Source organism: Lepisma saccharinum, chromosome 20, assembly GCF_977018435.1.
Source record: "Lepisma saccharinum chromosome 20, izLepSacc3.1, whole genome shotgun sequence".
Taxonomy (NCBI): Eukaryota; Metazoa; Arthropoda; class Insecta; order Zygentoma; family Lepismatidae; genus Lepisma; species Lepisma saccharinum.
This window is the reverse complement of record NC_139248.1, coordinates 13851937-13871136: the sequence shown is the minus strand read 5'-3', so window position 1 is coordinate 13871136 and position 19200 is coordinate 13851937. Positions and strand designations below refer to the sequence as shown.

Sequence of the window (19200 nt, the reverse complement as noted above, 5' to 3'; positions counted from 1 at the left end):
GTGCACAATTTCATTCATCAGCTGACCGAAGCCCACAGAAAATTCCTGGTAGAGTCTATGAGTGTAATTTCTTGTCTTTTCTAACACAGAGGTCTCCCAGATGTCGCAATGGTACCGTCGTTGTCTTGTAATAGAATGGTCCCCTGGTTCGATACCCGGTTGGACACTTAGTGGTTCGGATCCCAATTCAATGTGTAGGTCCAGTCCCAGTTAGTATTTCTGTGCACAAAGTGGACTTAAAACTAAATTAAACGCATGTTCTAATACATAAAACCTGGACTTTATGCACGTTAAACTGGCTTGTTTAATGCATACGAACCTTGAAGCAAGCGCGCAGTGGAAATTTCCGCCTTAAAGGTCTACTTATTAGCTATGGGGCAGCTATGCTATTCGAATGTACAGATACAACACTGTTCCAAATTATGCGAGTTTATTGACATAATGTGCAAGCACAATTAGACTACACAAATAAATAAAGTTTGTTGGGCGATAAACTCGCTGAAAGAAAAACATGTCTTCTCACTTAGACCAGTTTGATGTATATTCGTTTAACTAATTTGTAACAATGAACTAAATCTGTCTATTGACTGTCAAGTCACTTCTTCACGTAGTATAAAAGAGAAAGATTATGAACAAAATATAATTGAGTGAGCGAGTGCAAGATCGGAACTTAAATCATTACGGAAAGTACTTATCCTTCTCCTCCATATCGTGGTTCCTCTGACACCTTCACAAAGTGTCTACCTTGGGAGAAACAACTTCCTCTCTCTGGGTCAGAATCCAAAATGCGCTGCCTGAAGGGCTGCGAGGTTGCACCGAGGCTTCCTTATTACGTCATTGCGTAACCGATTCTATTGACCTCTGGTGGCAAAATTAATAATGATTCCATCAATCTGGCACAAACTAAACAGAAATATAACAAAATGACGGCTCCGCGAGCACTACGGTCCATAACTTCAATTTAAATTTCTTCCTCTGTCCTAATTTTCAAGAATTTGTCTGCCGGTCTACGTGGCGAAATGGTTAGAATATCACGCTACTACGCCCGGGGTTGCGGGTTCGCATCCAGAACTGGGAATGGGTGTTCTTTCTGAGTGTCCCTTCATCAATTTTTATCATATTATCACTCATCCTCATAGTCGCGATTAACCGAAGTGGAAGATAAGCGATGTAAATTAAACTAAATAAAATCAAACTGTAGGACCATTCCCAATTATCCTTTCTGTGCATAAAGTTGACTTTAAATTCACACAAAGGCAATTTCTAATTCCTAAAACCTGGATTTGAATCTAAATATCTTCTTCTTTTCTAATTTGTACATTATTGAAATATTGTGGCTTTTAAAAGCTATTTTGATTTTTTGAGAAATTTAGTCTGTGACTTTTAAAGGGTGTACAAACAAAATTAAACCTTTTCGTGTCTTTTCAAGGTTAACTCTATGCTTTTCTTTTATTTACGTTATACTGTTTGGTTTTATTTCACTCCAGGTAACAATGGGATAGGAATTCACCAAGAGAAAACAATAAAAACGCAATAATGGCTCTAGAACGTGAAGAATCGTTAATTTATCACTGCGTGGGTACACATGATACGAAACTAATTTCGAACCTGGCAATAATGTATTCGGGCAATAATGCACAATTATTTTAATTCTTCGCAGCGAGCCTTTTTTTAACGACAAGGGTGGAATTTTATGCCAGGGAGATGCACCTTTAATCAAACAGAGACAAGGAATTGGCAGTTTTGGAAGAGGGCGATACGCACAAGACGGCCCCCGTGGGGGGGCTTGAAATTGCTTTTGTGTTGGAGAAGGCCATAAATAAGCGCATTCGCGTGAAATCACTGCCTCGTATGCTGCAACGAGGTCTGCGGCGGGAGATATTCAAAAAGAGGGGGGGAGAGAATGTCATGGCATTTTCCTTAGTTCCTCAAGAAAATAAGAAAACCTAAAGGAAGTTGATCTAGATTGTCGTATATTTTAACCTCGACCTTTCTCTCTTTCTACGGTGGTGGAAGATGCGATCAGATTATCTCGCTACAGTGAGCGGGTGACCTTGTTTGGTACAGGGTGGCTCAAAACTTACGGTCCTCATATTTGGATCTGCTGTACCGGGCGATCGATTCGTGTGTGTTCGGTTGAGCTCGTTTAGTTTCGTGTTGTAAGGTGCCGAACGCCGCTCGCGGGAGCAAAGAAGCGAAGCTCGGAGATATCCCGTGTTGTAAGAGGGGTATCTTCGATGGCGTAGTGGTAACGTCGCCGTATTGTAATCAAGCGGTCCCGGGCTCGATATCCGGTGGAGGCACATGCATTCCGTCTTGGGAATGTGTGGAGCAGCGCCTCGGCTGCAGTGATGTGCCGTAGACTATAAGTTTACGTCTACATCCGTTGTCTACACGTAATCTACGCGTAGATTACTTTGGGTTGTAGTTTACATAGACTACGTAGACAATCTTAATTGCATTAAAATTAATTTTCAAGGCTTTCATGAAAGGAAAGTGACATTTTCAACTATATTGGTTCCTAACGAACTGAAAAGAATCCTATTTACAACAAAATTTCTCTTCTTTTCCATCATCAACTATGGAAGAAGATAATTGGTATGCAAAAAAAAAAACAACAACAGATGGCAGTCATGAGCCAAGAGTGGTCTTTTTCCAAAAAAAACACTAGAATATTTCCTATATTAGGTTTCTTCCTAGGTGAGAAATGGTTCGAATTTGGAAAAGACCGTATGAAAAGTTCTCCTTACACATCAGCAACTGATACGCAGTATAATTTTCTTTTAATTCCACGGCGCCCTTTGCTGAGTTATCACCTTCCGCCATGTTGTTTACATAGATTACGTCATCTACGTGTATAAAATTGTCTACGTGTAAAATGTAGACTATCGTTGTTTACGCGTAGATGCACATCACTGCTCGGCTGGAAAGGTGAGAAAGCAAGTGGGCAGTGTGCGCGGTGCTGCAAAAGGCTGGTAGCCGCAGTCGCTCTTCCCCCTCCACGCGATCCCGCTTCCTCGCACGTGTTCATTGGTCGCCTCCTCTCGAGTCACTACTTCCGCTGAGGACTTGTTTCTTTTTGATCGCTTGCTTCACAAATAGCCGAGACAGAGTGTACTAGTAGTAGACGCCTTGGAAACGAGGCAGCTATCGCTTCGTATGTGCTCGGCTAGTTTCGTTTACCTTCGCGTTGGAAGATGTCGACCGCCGCTCGCGGAAGTATTCAAGCGAGAATTGGAGACATCCAGTGTTGCCAAATCTACTGTAAGCGCATAGGTTCCTCGCTCGTGAGATTTAGTTCTTAAAATGTCTTTTACGAGGCAGCAGGGTAAAAACCGGCCAAAAGTCCTTGTATGTAATGAAAAGGAAACTACAACAATTGAAATGCAGGATATTTCTTATCTACTTCCACAACGTTGCGTAACAACCATTGGCTTTCCAAATGGCGTAGTTTTAATATCGTCACTTTGTAATAAAGAGTTCACAGGTTCGATACCGATGGAGGCACAAAGCGGGTCGGATCCCACTTTAAACTGCAGGTCTAGTATCGTTTAGCCTTACAGTGCATAAAGTGGACTAAAACCTTGAAATATAATGTCCGTTAAGCTACACTGGTGACAAATGTTGAACGACAGTCCAAGAATCAACATCAACTAATTCTTTATAGAGTAAGGAAATTGAGAGGGAAGACCATTTACCGGCGGTTGGACTAAGCAGGTGATATTGCTGCATGATAACGCTAGTCCGCACACGACATAAAGGATCTACGGAGACGATCTATTCATTGGGTTGGGAAGTTCTGCTTCATGCCTCATATTCCCCTGACCTGGCGCCTTCAGACTACCACCTGTTCCGGTGCCTGCAGCGCCACCTAGTGGATTCCCAGAAACCTTCAAGAGGTGGAAAATAAAATTGCTTAATTTGTAGACTCTACAGTCGTTCGAGTCAGGAATTTTGCCAGACGCCCGAAAGATGGCAATAGTGTATAAATTCCAATGGAGATTACTTTGCCGATTAAAATGTAAGACTATTTTCATGAATGTGCATTTTGTTTTTTTATAAAAGGCCAAGAACTAATTTGTACAGTCACGGACACATCTGGGTTGTTGCAATCCCATTCACTTCCAATGAGATCGTTACAAACCAGAAGTGTCCATGTCTGTACACATAATATATACTGCTAGAGATTGCCACCTAGAATTGAGCAATTGTTATCAGCGTTTCACTTTCTTTCAGGGCGACAATGGGGAGTTTGTGTATCAGTTGGACGATCCCAGCCGAGCGTTCAGCATCGATTCCAGGTCCGGCTGGCTAACCGTGAGGGACCAATCTCAGCTGGACAGAGAGAGGCAGGAGAGTTTGTCCATGAAGGTGTTCGCCAGGGAGAAAGTTCCGAACGTGGCCGCTGGGGGCAGCAGCAGCTTCGTATCGGTCGAGATAACGCTGCTGGACGCCAACGACAATAATCCAACGTTTGTGCCCAGCAATCTGTACGAGTTCCAGGTGCTTGCAGACTCCACGGTCGGCGATGTGGTTGGTCAGGTAAGATTTCCATGCCAGTGTTGCCATATGAAGGTACATTTCCCTTCTTGCAGGGGAATTTCTCTCTGCAGGGAAGTTTATCTCTTTGCAAGGACAGAAATTCCACTCTTTGCAGGAAAATTCCCCTCCTTGCAGAGAACAAAATGTTAAGCGAAAAAGTGAAATTCGATTAAAAATACCAAAATTTCAACCACAGAACACACTGTCTCGGTAACGTATGGAGCAAGGCTGTGCATAAAGGTAAAGAGGAAAAATCTTGTGAGCGTAACAAAGCAGTGAGTGCTGCTGCAAACGGCTGGTAGCTGCAGGCGCGTTTTCCCTTCCATGCGCTCACTTCCACCTGTTACGTTCCCGGTTTATATTCAGTGGATCTACTTACAATTAATCCTTTCCGGCGAGCATGAGACGTTTCAGCTTACTATGAGGCCCTCAGGATGTGGGAAACAGTTACGGGTATGTTTACGTAAACTATACTAACTCTCACACAGTTAAAATACCTTTAAATGTCATTTGATGTTAATATCCCACACTTGCACTCGAAATTAAACCTCTTGTTACAAAGAAAACTGTATTAAGATCAAAATTGTTCTTCGAGTATACAAATTAACACATTCACTTTTCAAAATCATTTACATCAACCATCAGAATTCATAATATATCTTACCTAGCAACCCACACCCAAATGTATTAAGGTTAGTCCATAACCATTGTAACAGACTACCAAATTTAACAAATCAAATTATGACGTCATAGACATTTAACATATTAAACACTGAAATTGATAAATTAAGTGGGTGCGTATCACGCCTCTCGCGTGTTCATTGGTGGTGCCCTCTGGAGTCACTAATTCCGCAGAGGACTTGTCTTCGTCCGCTTCCTTCACAGATTCCCGGACAGAGTACACTTACAGTTAGAATCCCAGACGGATAGTGAATTTCCAAGCAGTGAAAATAGGGAAATATTTATGTGTTTAGCTCTTATTTTATGTGGCGGAGATTCAAAATATGAATCACATATGGAGGGGTATAAGGGTAGCCCCTTCCATGTAGTACACCCTGGACTGCATCCTGCAGACCAGCTATAGGCTCTGGACCAGTGACGTGCGTTTACGTGTAAACAACGATAGTCTACATTCTACACGTAGACTATTTTATACACGTAGATTACGTAATCTATGCAAACAACATGGCGAAAGGTGATAACTTAGCAAAGAGCGCCGTAGAATTAAAACAAAATTATACTGCATATCAGTTGCTGATGTGTGAGGAGAACATTTCATACGCTCCCTTCGAAATTCGAACAATTTCTCACCCAGGAACAAACCTAACATAGGAAATATTCTAGTATTTTATGGGAAAAAGACTAATGTTGCCTTACGACTGCCATCTGTTGTTTCTCTTGCATACTATTTATCTTCTTCCATAGTTGACGATAGAAGAGAAGAGAAATTTTGTTGTAAATTAGATTCTTTTAAGTTCATTAGGAACCAATATAGTTGAAAATGTCACTTTCCCTTCATGAAAGCCTTGAAAATTAATTTTAATGCACTTTATATTGTCTACGTAGTCTATGTAAACTACAACCCAATGTAATCTACACGTAGATTACGTGTAGACAACGCATGTAGACGTAAACTTATAGTGTACGGCATATCACTGCTCTGGACTCAAAGGCCAGTATAATCTTCAGGGGGGTTTGTATTGTGTCTTTCATATAGGTGTGTGGTTGTCCCTTCATTTCATCTTGTCACAACTCATCCTCATCTTCGCGATTAGGAAAAGTGGCAGAAAAACGAAGTAAAATTAGTCAAATCAGTCAAACTGATTCGCATGCAGACAGAGAAAATAATATCATCTGCAAGAAATTATAACTGTTTCTGTAGCAAATTGTATTTCGTTGATCGTTTCGACGTAGAGGTGAAAGTTCCCCATTTCCTTAATCTCAAAACGTCTCGTTTGCATTTTATGATAATTTGCCTTTAGAGATCCCACGTTTCGCAGAGTCTAGTCCCGGAATATCCCCGGATCCTAGTTCGTTCAACTTGTACCCGAACCCGGAAGTCAGAAGCGGTTTAAAAAAACCCGGAAACTTTCGAGAAACCTCGAACTTCTGTTCTTCCGGGTGGCAGACGGGGATTTTCGGCCAATCTGTTGCCCTCGGGATAATCTGCTCCTATTACGTCCGATTTGTTACTTTCTACGGCTGATTTGCTGGCAAATGCGAGCGAAAAGTTTATTTTGCAAATTTATCAGGATTGCCAGGAATAGTAAAATTATCAGAGTAAAGCGAAAAGAAATACTGTATTCATGGTTGCCTCTTCCCAATTTTTCCCATCGGCACATCCCTGCTGATCAATTACCTTGCACGATACTTCCTTGCCATGAACGTCCGCTGGATTTTTTCCAGGGAGGGGAAAGGAGGCATATTCCCCTCCCCTCAAAAATACTATTTCAGTCTGAAATTATCATGTTCTTTCAAAGCATTTATAATAATTAACATAAATTACTGTGACTGATTGAGTTTATGTTTTAAGTCCACTTTATGCACAGTAAGGCTAATCGGGACTGGACCTACAGTTTAAAGTGGGATCCGAACCACTATGTGCCTCCACCGGGAATCGTACCCGGGACCCCGTGATTACAAGGGGACGACGCTTGTACCTACTGTGAACGAAATGAAATTATGTGTGAAATATAATTTTTTAAGTGGACGTCCATTTTCTAGAGGGGCGGGCCGTGGGTCCCCCTTGCACCCCCCCCCCCTTTCCGGACGTCCATGTTTCTTTCCCTGCAATAAAGGGTTTGTCTGAAGTCACAGACATTGATTGCTAAAACATGCTGCTATCACCAAATTAACCATCCTACACAACCAACATACCGTCGTTGCCTTGTATTCTAGAGGTCCCGGGTTCGATACCCGGTGGAGGCACATGGTGGTTCGAATCCCACTATAAACTGTAGGTCCAGTCCCGATTAGCTTTACTGTGCACAAAGTTAACTTAAAACACCAAATCAAAACAAAAAAATAAAAAACCAACCAACATACATTATTTTTACAATTACAATTCTTATAATGCTTACGTTGTTAAGTTTGGAGACCAGGTTTTAGGCTCTAGGCAACCTATTTTCGCGTCGTGTTACATAAGACACCAACTTTTCAATAAGTGTCCTGATTATGATACTGCTTCTCAAAATAAGCTGAGAAATTAAAGAAATACCTAACCTCTGGATTCAATATTAATGAATTTGACTTCCAAATTGTGATGATAATAAAGGGTTGATCACTTGCACAGCAAAATCAGATTGGTTTTAACTTAAAAGAGAGCTGGTGCACTTTTCAAGCTATATTATAATTAGAAGCAAGTCTTGAACGTTTCGAAAAGATTCTCTCGGAATATCAACTCACCTGGTTTTTAGCCCGAGAAATATTTTTTTTTATACATCCACTTAAGTTGATTTCCATGTTAAGAAAGATCTCATTACAACGTACTTGTGTACAGCACACTTCTGCTCCATCTACTGTCAAGAAATTGAGTTGTCATTATTTTTAGTAGCATTTTTATTTCGAGTGGGTTTGACCCCCAACCCCTCTTCCCTCTCGGTGCGCCCTTCCTATAAACATTCAATGAACTGTAACAAGGATAATCCCCCGTAGGAATTGTGCTGTGTCGTCCTTATATTGTTGTGACAGTCCCTTCATCATATCGCCATTCGTCATCATCGTCGCGATTAAGCAAGAGTAGAAGTAAAGCGACGTAAAATGAATCATGTACATTATTGGCAGAATGCCCTCGCGGAAGTGGTTATCACAGCGCGCTGCCACGCCAGGGGCCACGGGTTCGAATCCCGACGTGGATGATTTTCTTTTTTTGTGAGCGTCACTTCATTATTTTCACCATATCATCACTCAAATGACATAAACTATACTCTGTCCAGGGTGTCTCTGGAGCAAGCGAACGAAAACAAGCCTCTGCGCAAGTAGTGACGCCAGACGGCACCACCAATGCACACGTGATATGGAACGAGATTGCGTGGAGGGGGGAAGCGACTGCAGTATAGTCGACGCGCTAGCTACGTTAACGACCGCCTGGCTTTGAAGTCCACGGAGCGCGCCCACCAGCTGCAACAATCACATTCAACGCACAGTGTTGCCACACATCTACTCTACGCCACTCTTCCCACGGTCTCCACATTGAAGTTTCAAAGTACGGCAACAGCGTATCCGCAGTCATGTGACTGAGACTCCACGTGGAGTAGACGAGCAGAATGACAGCTATCTCATTGACTGAAGGTTGAGTGTGATTGGACGAAAACAACTCGCCCGCTATTTATATCCACCCACTTTTGTGGCGGCGGCTTTCTTCAGTTCTTCGACGTTAACTAAGTAAGCGCGTGGACTATAACACCCTTCCTAGCAGCGTGCACTGCTTCGCTCTGCCCACTCGATTTCCACCCCTTCTCTGTCGCCATGCGCGGCCTTGCTCCAGAGGTATCCAGCACAGGCTATAGCCATTCATCCTCATCGTCCCGATTAGTCAACAGTAGAAGAAAAGCGACATAAAACAAACTAATTCACCATTGGCTGTTCTTCCATTGCAGGTGGTGGCAGTAGATCCCGACCTAGGACGTAACGGAAAAGTGTTCTACGATTTCCAGAAGACCAACACGAGCAACGCTAACCCTTTCACCATCGAGGCAAAGACCGGACACATCCTGGTGCTGGACAGCCCGTTGAAGAAGGAGCGATACACGCTATTCGTGGAAGCATCGGATCAACCGGCCAATCCCAGCGAGCGTCGATTTTCTTTGGCCGTCGTCCAGATTGACGTTCTCAGGGGGGGAGACCCCGTACCGGATTTCATAGGTGCCCCTTATGAGTTCTGGGTAGGGGCCAACGTGGGGGTGAGCACCAGCGTGGGGCAGATAAGGGTGAAGGATATGGACAAGAAACATGTGGTTTACGATCTCCTACACAGCTACAGGCATGGAGGTGAGTGTCTTTTGTGGGGGAGGGTAACGTAACAATCTATGAGCCGACATTACCTCACGCAACTTTTCAAAGCTTAACCATGAACATTGATGTGAATTTATGGACATATTTACTTCCACGCTATCTCTTATGTATGTCATTCTTTAGTGTTCTCAGTATCTCGCTACATAACCCTTTCTCCTTTTAAACTTTTGCACCCAGTGTTTGTAGCAGGATTAAATGATTTAGTATTCTACGTCGAGGAAACTTGATATTTTGGCAAACTTTGAAACTGCTCTTTCGTTCCAAATTTTATTGTCAATGGTCTCTAGTTCTCTGATGCGCAGTAATGTAAGGCATTAATCTTCAAGTTCAGGAATCTATATAAATTCATTGATTGGAGGAACGCGTTGTGCAAAGAAACTAATGAGAATACTAAGGAAGATTTCACACCGAATGCGGCAGCGACAGGAGACACGTGTCGCTTAAGGATTTCACCAATCGAACGCAGTCTTGTACGTCTTGTTATACCGTTGGGCGGAAGCCAGATTGGTTTCTATCTCCTAATGTTGTACTTGTTTTAGTAGAAGAAAAGGTCTAAATATGGGCCCCCCTTTTTATGTTGTCATTTTCAGAGGAAAAAAATGAATATATCAAGCACCTGCCTTTAAAATACATATCTATGAAATATATATTTAAATGTAATAGCATGCTAAAGTATAGAAGGTATCAATTTTTTGGTAAAATGATGTATTTCAAAATTGCGGTCTAAATATGGGCTGCTAGTGGCAATATCACAAAAAGCAATTAAAATTTAAAGATAACAGTCATTTATTGTTAAAACATTATAAAATTCATACTTATGAATAATCTGTTGTTTTGAAAATCACTCGGAATGGGAAAAATGGAAATTGAAAACATCCAAGTAATTGTTGAAAATGTGATCTCAATATTAGACCTCATGTCATAGCCCATATTTAGACCATCACGCTATTTTTCTTCTTCAATTTATTTTCGCTCTCATTGGTACATATTTCAGAAACAAATCATGGCATTAAAAAAGCCCACATTTGTTTTATGTACCGCTAATATGCAAAGCAGACGAGAATTCAGAAAACGCTGAGTTAAAACATACCTGCAAAAAGTTTTCGGAGGTCGAAATTCTATAACAGCGTCCAAGGCCGAAACTAACCACCACTTTCTCTTGCGAATTGGCGCCGCAACCTTTGTCCTTGACAGATAACCAGTTCCAATAGCCTCTGCCAGGCTGCAGCACACGGGAGCACTGATAACTCCAAAACCCATATTTAAACCTTCGCCCATATTTAGACCCACTCATCTACGAAAGGACCAAATGATTATATTATATACAGGGTGATTCAGAATTCTTATTACACACTTCTAGGGGTTGTAGAGGGGACTGAGTAGATCAAGTTTTGATAAGGAAACCATATCCGGAAAAATACCGTTTTGGTACTACACAGATGACAAGATCACATCATTTCACATCTCCATCATCATCTAATCGGGCAAGAATGGTATGTGATGAAGTGACAAGATGCGGAAAACGCTCTTCATACAGACGTTGCCAGCTCTATCATTCGCCGTAAATTAACAACATGTCGGGGTTCTCGGCAAACGTGTATTCAACCATACTGTACTGTCTTCGCAACTGAAGGTGGAAGCACACCGGATTGTAAGCAGAAGGCGTTGGAAGCAGCACACATCACATCAGGTGACTGAAGACGTTGCCCTCCGTCAATGTGGGTTACCTACCGTGAAGCGGAAGATGTGAAATTATGTGATCTTGTCATCTGTGTAGTACCAAAACGGTACGTTTCCGGACATGGGTTCCTTATCAAAACTTGATCTACTAAGTCTTCTCTACAACACCTATAAGTGTGTAAAAGGAATTCTGAATCACCCTGTATAGTGTAATGAATAATAGGAATAATAATTACTTTAGTGGCAGAAAAGTGCTTTGAATTTGGAATTCAATAATTGGGCTAATCGTACGGAGAGGGTTATTGGTCGGATTTGATTTCTGATTATTTCAAAACATACCTACTATAAATGGTATTAACATGGCAGGCCCCCTTTCTGGTGTGAAACGATGCTGTGAATTGGGTCGCGTGTCGCATCTGTGTGAAATCTCCCTCACGCCGAAGCGACAACCGACAGGGGCCGCTTCAGTCTAAAGCAAAACCATTCACCGCGCATGCGCGAACAATAGACCGAGGCGACACGATGCACTGTGTTGAAAACGAGGCCCATTCCGTACAGCTTGTCGTGTCGCTTAGGTTCGTAAACTTGCATTTATTTCTGAAGGTTGCTTTGCAAGAAGCACGTGTTGCTTGTAGCCTGTCGCATGCCACTTGGAAACAAACCACCATAAATAAATGCACCCTTTCGAACTGTAGGGACACGACAAGCTGCATGTGTCGCTCCACTGAGCCGTTTTCTCTATACAGTGCTCCGTGTCGCATCGTCAGTTGTTCGCGGCTGCGCAGTAAATGTTTTGGTATTGACTGAAGGCGGGCCTGTCGCTTGTCGCTTCGGTGTAAGATGTTCGTGTCGCTTAGATTGAGGTTTTGTTTTAAGACCAATTTTTGCACAGAAAGTCTAATCGAGACTGGACCTACAGTTTAAAGTGGGATCCGCCGGGAATCGAACCCGGGATCCCTTGATTACAAGGCGACAACGCCACCGTGTCTCTTAGAAACAAGCCAATCAACAGCAACGTTTCACACCGTATCGGCATGAGAGTCCGCACAAGCCTGTGCTCGAATGATGAAACACTCAACACGTGTCGCTTCGGTGTAAAATCTCCCTAAGAGACAGAGGAAATAAAAGTGTTGTGACATAAAGTGCGAAGACTGTAGCAGCTCACAGCACAGTATCAAAACGTTGGTGCAGCTCTGGACCACAGAATCACGGGATGGAATCTGATGTAGGAAACTTGTCATCTCAAGGATGGGTGAGAAATTCCCCTCCCTCCTTTACTGTCAGGAAAAATGATGGATTTGGGGTTGCTAATGCGATTCTCCAGGATCTGCTTCCCATCGAATGTTCTTACGAGTCAAGAGGCTCAAGGAGAAATTCCCACCACTCTGGAATATGTCTGACCTTGCAGGCAACCAATAATCACTCAGGAAGTTCAAAGCAAATATAATAAACGCTGTGACGTGCGAAGGAGCCGAAATCAAGAAACAGGATTTTTCAATTAGGTGTTGATGGGATGGGAACTATTTCTGCACTAGGCTGTTACGTATCAAACCCTTCTTCCAACGTCATCCATAAATTTCACCAATGTATTTGGTAGAATGTGCTGCGCTTATGGATCTTCCGTCACGTCTAGAAATTCCATCGTTCTGGAGTATACCAAAACCGTTATGGAACATTATCTTTTGCTACAGTCGTCTTCAATCCCTCACGCAAGATCTTTCAAAACGTATGTGTACCGTCACGGACATATTTGGGTTGTAACAACCTCATTGACTTCCAGTGGGAACATTACAACCCAGAAATGTCAGCAACTGTACAATTGTACATGCATTTCTGCCATAATCATAGTCATTTTCATAAGTATATTAACACTTCCAGCCATTGTGCGAACATTAGGTAACTCGAACAAGTATAGGTTTTTTTCACACTTTCTATAATTGACAAAAACCTGCATTCAAACTTTCAATAAATGACAAAATCTTCGTTCGAACTTTCTATAACTTAAAAAAACTTTATTCTAACTTTCAATAATTGATAAAAAGTTTGTTCAAACTTTTTGTAATTTTAAATCCTTTGAGAAAACTTTCAACCATTGGTAAACATCAGCATTCAGTCTTTTGTGTTATTGACAAAAAGTAATGTTCATGCTATCTGTCAGTAACAAAGTTGAACATTACTTTTTGTCAATAATGCAAAGTTGTGTTTAAATCTCCAGAGGTTCACAAAGCATTTCAAATTTGAATCAATCTGGAGATTCCCCTCCCACATAATTTTAGATGTCCTTCTTAATCAAATGATATTTTCATACTTTTAAATTTCCTTTAGAGTAAGTACTTATACCTTTAAATTTACATTTGCACAAGTGACAGAATGAGGTTTTTAATTTAAATTACTGACGATTAATTAGTTTAATTAGAGTTTAGAAAATAGTTTCTGTATTGTTGTTATTATGAGAGTGGTTGCAGATGCAAAAAGAATCTATCTTGTAGTTATATTGAAGTTATAATTACTAATTCTAGAATGGTTGTTTTTCACTGATTCCAGAAACAGGTTTCAACAGTACACATGTCCTGATATTAGTACCGATTCCAATAAGAAGTTTCAACAGTACACAGGTCCTGATATTAGTACTGATTCCAATAAGAGGTTTCAACAGTACACATGTCCTGATATTAGTACTGATCTCAATAAAAGGTTTCAAAAGTACACATGTCCTGATATTAGTACTGATTCCAATAAGAGGTTTCAACAGTACGCATGTCCTGATATTAGTACTGATTCCAATAAAAGGTTTCAACAGTACACATGTCCTGATATTAGTACTGATTCCAATAAGAGGTTTCAACAGTACACATGTCCTGATATTAGTACTGATTCCAATAAGAGATTTCAAGAGTACACATGTCCTGATATTACAACTGATTCCAATAAGAGGTTTCAAGAGTACACATGTCCTGATATTAGTACCGATTCCAATAAGAAGTTTCAACAGTACACTGGTCCTAATACTGATTCAAATAAGAGGTTTCAACAGTACACATGTCCTGATATTAGTAATGATTCCAATAAAAGGTTTCAACAGTACAAATGTCTAGATATTAGTACTGATTCCAATAAGAGGTTTGAAAAGTACAAATGTCCTGATATTAGTACTGATTCCAATAAAAGGTTTCAACAGTACACATGTCCTGATATTAGTACTGATTTCAAATAAAAGGTTTCAACAGTACACATGTCCTGATATTAGTAATGATTCCAATAAAAGGTTTCAACAGTACAAATGTCCTGATATTAGTACTGATTCCAATAAGAGGTTTCAACAGTATACATGTCCTGATATTAATACGGATTCCAATAAAAGGTTTCAACAGTACACATGTCCTGATATTAGTACTGATTCCAATAGATTTCAACAGTACACATGTCCTGATATTAGTACTGATTCCAATAAGAGGTTTCAACAGTACGCATGTCCTGATATTAGTACATCACAAGTTTGGTTATGTTACTGCGCAATATTTTTGAAACACACTATAGTTATGTGGACATCATATTTTTTTATTTCAGTTCCATTCGCTGTGGAGGAGCGTTCCGGTACCATCACCGTTGTCGACGAACTCTCAAGGTACAATCTTCCAATCTACGACTTCGAGGCGTTTGTGACGGACGGACGGACCACCCTCATCACTAACGTCACTATACACATTGTAGATCCAGAAGATCGGAGCTCGAGCGGCCAGCATGACCCTGTGGAGTTTAGGGTGCGGGAGAACATGCCTGGTGCACTGGTGGGGCAGTTGAGGCTCGCGGAAGCCATGAGATGGAAGAGTGGTACCCTGCAGTTCCTCATCGTGAACCAAGATGCTGTGGACAAGTTCGCCGTGTCCGAGGACGGCACTATATACACCCAGAGAGGGTTGGATCGTGAGGAGAGAGAGGTGTATCAGCTGACCATTATCACCGAGAGTCGAGGGATCATCAAGGGTGAAGGGGTGTACCAGGTGACCATAAGGGTTGAAGACGAGAACGACAACCCTCCCTTGTTCGAGTTCTCCTCGTACGAGGGTCGCGTGAGGGAGAACTCTCCCCCAGGGACACCTGTTGTTATGGACCATCTGATCAAAGCGACAGATGCCGATTCTGGCAACCACGCGATCTTTCTCTTCACCTTGTTCGGTGAAGGGAGTGAGCTCTTCCACATAGACCAGCACACTGGTAAACTGTTCATCAAGGAGCGAGGGATAGATCGTGAGGAAAAGGCGATCTACAATCTGAAGATCGTGGCTCGGGACAAGGGCAACCTAAGCTCTGAGGCTAAGCTGGTCGTCCATGTTGATGACGTCAACGACAATCCTCCCAAGTTTCTCCAAATGGTTGTCCTGGAGACAAGGGACGGCGAGGATGACGACACCACCCACACCGCCCTGCGTGGAGACATTGTCTACACTATGGACCCAGGAAACATGACGGTGAACGAAGTAGTGACGCTTGAAGAGACAACCGCTGTGGGGACATCAGTGATACGTCTTCTTGCAGGTGACAGAGACGCAAACGACAATTCAGCTTTGTTGTACAAGATAAACACCGAACAGTATTATGTAGCAACGAATGGTACTAGCACATTCAAACCAAAGCGGCACATATCACCACGTAGAGACAGGTACTTCTCAATCCATCCGATGAACGGAGAGGTCGCAGTTGCCAAACCTCTGCCACCACAGATGGAGTTCCTCCTTAACGTCACAGCCATGGATCCAGGAGGTCTGAAGTCCAACATGTCCCTCAGGATTCGAGTCAAGGACATCAACAACCACCCTCCAGTGTTCAAGAGGCAGTGGTACAACTTTGATCTCCCGGAGGGCGTGTACGAGATGTACCATGTCGGTAGGGTAGAAGCCGTGGACAAGGATTTCGGTGAAAACGCCTTAGTGTCGTACTCTATCGAGACAGACAATGTGGATATACCGTTCATAATCTCTAAGACCCAGGGGATACTGACCGTCTCAGGAGTCATTGACCGTGAGACAAAGAGCCTGTACGCGTTCAAGGTCATAGCAGAGGATGAGGGTGACCCACAACTACACTCCAGCGTGGATGTTGAGGTTCAGATCCGTGACGTCAATGACAATCCTCCCACGTTCTATGGCTTTGAGAGGATCATTGAAGTCAGCCATGCTAGAAACAGATCCAGGGATGCGTACACTGAAGTGAGCTTCATGCCTGTGTACTACGCTACGATACCCGAGAACGCCTACCCTGGGGACTTTGTGGCCCAAGTGTACGCCAACGATACCGACGATTCTGGGAATGGAAACGGGGTGCTTCTGTTCAGTCTGTCACCACAGCAGAAGAACTTCTTCATAGACTCAAAGCACGGAGTCATCAAGACTTTAGGAAGATTAGATTATGAGACTCGCAGCGTCCACAACCTTACTGTACTCGCTTCGGATCTAGGCAACCCTAGTCTGAGCGCATCTGCGCTCGTCATGGTTACCCTTACGGACGTCCACGATGATGACGACGGCTCAGCAGGTCGAGTGTTTCCGGAACCTTACTACGAGGTTGCAGTTGAGGAGAACGTGGACGTCCCAATGCCTTTGCTCACACTGAACCTCAGCGACACCTACAGAGGGTTGTCGATGGACTTCAACATTATAGAGACTGACGGACCGGAAATGTTCCAGGTTGATCCTCGAAGAGGCACCCTGTATTTAGTGAAGAGTCCAGACAGAGAGAACCAAAACGAGTACACCGTGAAAGTGAGGGCCAATAGGAGCAAGCGAGGGAGGAGCATACCTGTGATCATGTATCCCATATCAATGGACAGGATGAACGATCTAGGTAAGTCACCAGTGCTGACATCTATCGATGTCATTTTATAATCAAAAGGAGTTCCGGATACAAGCGTCTATAAACTTGGTTGATTTGGTGTATTTTCCTACACATTTCTGCCACTTTTGGCTAATCGCGAAGTATATCCACTTGGAGATGTGTTGTCAGCATTGACTGTTATGACGTCACGTGCACGTATATATTGTCAGCACTAACCTAACCTACCAAATCTATTCACATGTTTATTATTACTATTTGAAACATACGTGAGTAGATTAGGCAGAAGCAAAACTTATAAACATAAATATAAAAGTATACTCCATTTGGAATCCTAAATTCGGCGCACAGACTTGCAAATTTAAATATGTAGATATATATTCGATTAAAAAAATGAAATCAATGCACTTATATAGGGATAAAACTGGCTCGTTACACAGTCTTTGAAGAACAAAATTATTGATTGAGTTCATTTTAATTCACTTTTCTGCCACTTTTGGGTATTCGTGAAGATGAGGATGAGTGATGATATAATAAAACTGATGAAGCGACACTAACAAGGAACATCCATTTCAGGCCGGGATTCGAACCCGGACGTTTGAAGAGGAAAACATTACAAAATAATGAAAGGTTCATCAAAAGGATAACTATTTGAAGGCAAATTAATAATATTTAATTTATATTTTTTGATAATAATGCTGTAGATATAAAATTATTATGTTCATTATTTGTTATACGAACCGGCATAGTTCGAATAGCCTTTAATGACATGTAGCGTAGTTTTCACCATTTCCAATACGTTTCATTTTTTTCAATTTCTTTCCAGATGTAAACGAGGTAAAAGTGGTGATCAAAGTAAAGGACATGAACGACAATGTTCCTCGATTCACAATCAACGGACGACCAATCATAGCAGCGATCCCAACTACGGCGAATTACGGATATGAAATAGTACGGTTGCAGGTAAGTCTTTCTTCATAGCTTAAAAATAGCTGCTTTGAAAAAAAACCCTGTGTCACTGTCGTAGAAATTTCAACTCTCATCGAGCGAAGGGAGAGTGGGTGATGCAATCAGCTGCTTGCATGTAATCCTGCCATGCGTTGCCGAAATGTATGGCGTTCTTCAACACTTCGTCGTCACCTTTATTCAGTGATAAATATATAGTAAATTTAATACCAGAACATTAGGGTGCATATAGTTGCTGTAAAAAGCGTCTAAATTAACTGCAGTTATCGTGATTACAGACGTGCCAGCGCTCTCCTTACCTATACACTGCATGTTTAAATTTCTACTACAAAATTAGTAGCTCCACCTGGTGGTAAAAATTTCCACTAATTTATTTTTCTGTCGGCATTCTTTTCCCAATGGTCTGTATACCCTCTATACCACGTTTCACCACAATTAATTGATTCGAAGGTGATCCAGAGGGCTCTGGTGCGGGGCGCACTCAGCTTGCGACAAACGCCAGAACTATTTTGGCCGACCTAACCTATCAACATATGCATTATTAGTAGGGACGTGAAGTTTTGGTTTTATTTCCCCCTAAATATCTATGTTATTTTTTACTCCGATTCGGTGTTATTTTCACATGCATATTTACTGTTCCTTTTATGCTTAAGATTATCACATTATTTTCGATCTGGAAAATTGAGAGAAATTTTAGTTTTAATGACAAACAATATGGCTTACCTTTGTGAGAAATGACCAAATTTATTCTACAGGGTGGCTCAATAAGTCCCTTAACACCCCCGATACTGCTACTGCAGCGCGCAACGTGGAAATGATCACGACCAATCGTTTCCAGGCCAAGGGGGAACCACATTGACACCACCCGCGCGGTCGGCGGCCATCTTGATGTCCGCCATCTTGAATTCAACTTGAGAATTTTAAATGGGAAGGGGGTGATATGATATATCAAATCAGGCTAGAATTTCACGAGAAATGCAATGGTGAAGGTGTTTTTGACGTATCTTCAACCAGTAGAAAGTTATGATTGAATTCCTGTACCAATTTGCTCATTTTCGAGGTGTCAGAAATTAACATTAAAATGTCTTTAGCGCGTTAGTAACGCATCGAGGTCAACGCATCTAGGGAGAGAAGTTCGCATGCCATTGCACACGATTTTAATCGGATACA

At 42.0% G+C, this 19200-nt stretch overlaps 1 protein-coding gene across 1 annotated transcript in view; it reads left to right on the top strand.

Annotated features, from left to right (window-relative positions):
- Cad89D (cadherin 89D) overlaps window positions 1–19200 on the top strand; it is a 192643-nt gene that overhangs the window by 138050 nt on the left and 35393 nt on the right. Inside the window, exons 9-12 of the mRNA XM_083142133.1 lie at window positions 4237–4542; window positions 9141–9531; window positions 14803–17076; window positions 17891–18027. Coding sequence (XP_082998259.1) covers window positions 4237–4542; window positions 9141–9531; window positions 14803–17076; window positions 17891–18027 — 3108 coding nt within the window. The remainder of the gene's footprint in view (window positions 1–4236; window positions 4543–9140; window positions 9532–14802; window positions 17077–17890; window positions 18028–19200) is intronic.